This window comes from Emiliania huxleyi, assembly GCF_000372725.1.
Source record: "Emiliania huxleyi CCMP1516 unplaced genomic scaffold EMIHUscaffold_600, whole genome shotgun sequence".
Classification (NCBI taxonomy): domain Eukaryota; phylum Haptophyta; order Isochrysidales; family Noelaerhabdaceae; genus Emiliania; species Emiliania huxleyi.
In genome coordinates this window covers 1-1,175 of record NW_005197505.1, presented here as the reverse complement: position 1 = coordinate 1,175, position 1,175 = coordinate 1, and the positions used below count along the sequence as shown (strand labels likewise).

Sequence of the window (1,175 nt, the reverse complement as noted above, 5' to 3'; positions counted from 1 at the left end):
GGTGCACCCGCCTTGGTGCTTGGAAGCCCGGGCCAGCAGCCGCCAGCGCTGTCGCCACGCTGCTGGCCACTCCCCGCGCGCACGCTGCTCTCGCCATCTACCACCGCTCTCTGCGCATGCATTGTTTCCGTGCCGCGGATAAGAAACGCTCACGGAAAGGCGAAAAAGAAACAATTCGTCGTTCGGCCACTGAAGTCCAGCCATGCACAGACACAAAGCCCATTCCCCTTCCCCCGCAAGACATCAAGGACGAGGACACGACACAGGACGCACCTCTAGTGAGGCCCGCATAGTAATGTGGGTGACTCCTGCCGCCGCCCCTGCCACCCCTGTGTCAGTGTGCCTGTGGTAGTGAGAGACTGCCAGCGGGAAGCTGGAGGCAGGTCACTAGACTGAGATGAGACCGCCAGTGGAGTTGGGATTCCACCGTGCACCGCGCTGCGAGCCTGTCGTGTCCCTTGTCAGGAGCAGGAGAGCCCCACCTGTCCCCCTGATCGTCCTTCCAAAATCCTGCTCGTGCAGGTGGGGACCCTGTCCTCCTCCCCCATCCCTCGTCTGGGTTTGTCTGTTTTCCTTCTTTCTTTCTTTTTCCAGCCATACCCTCCCGGCCGGCAAATTCTCGCCACATGGCCGACTCCCCGCTTATCGGCATCTATCCGACGATGGTCCCCGACTATTATGTCGCCTACGAGAAGTGGGTGGCGCAGGCGGGCGGGCGCACCGTGGTCCTGCCTCGCTTCTTTGCGCACGAGCCGCAGGCACTGGAGCGCCTGTTTGCCTCGCTCAACGGCCTCCTGATCCCGGGAGGCGGCGACTTTGTCGGCAACGGTTCGGTCGACGCGATGGTTGCGCGCGCCACGCGCGCCAACCGCGAGGGCGACTACTTTCCGATCTGGGGTACCTGTCTCGGCTTCGAGTACCTGGTCGACATACTCGGAGGGCCGGGCGCGCTTGTGCCGCGCGCGCCGGGCGACCCGATCGTGCCCGGCTTCGACTCCGAGCTGCTGCCGCGAGCCCTCAACCTGACGGCCGCGGTGCGCGGCTCTCGCATGCTCGGAGGCGCCAGCGACGCGCTGTTGCGCTGGGCCGCGAGGGAGAATGTCACGTACAACATGCACCATCGCGGCGTCGAGCCGGCGTCCTTTGCCTCCAACCCGCGCCTCGACTCGTCCATG

At 64.8% G+C, this 1,175-nt stretch overlaps 1 protein-coding gene across 1 annotated transcript; it reads left to right on the top strand.

The window, feature by feature from the left end:
• Positions 1-626: 626 nt before the first annotated feature.
• On the top strand, positions 627-1,100 carry EMIHUDRAFT_247708 (hypothetical protein; the record flags this gene model as incomplete). The annotated part of the gene is made up of 1 exon (XM_005764138.1): positions 627-1,100. A coding segment is annotated over one exon (474 nt), but the record flags the coding sequence as incomplete, so codon positions are not given.
• Positions 1,101-1,175: the final 75 nt, after the last annotated feature.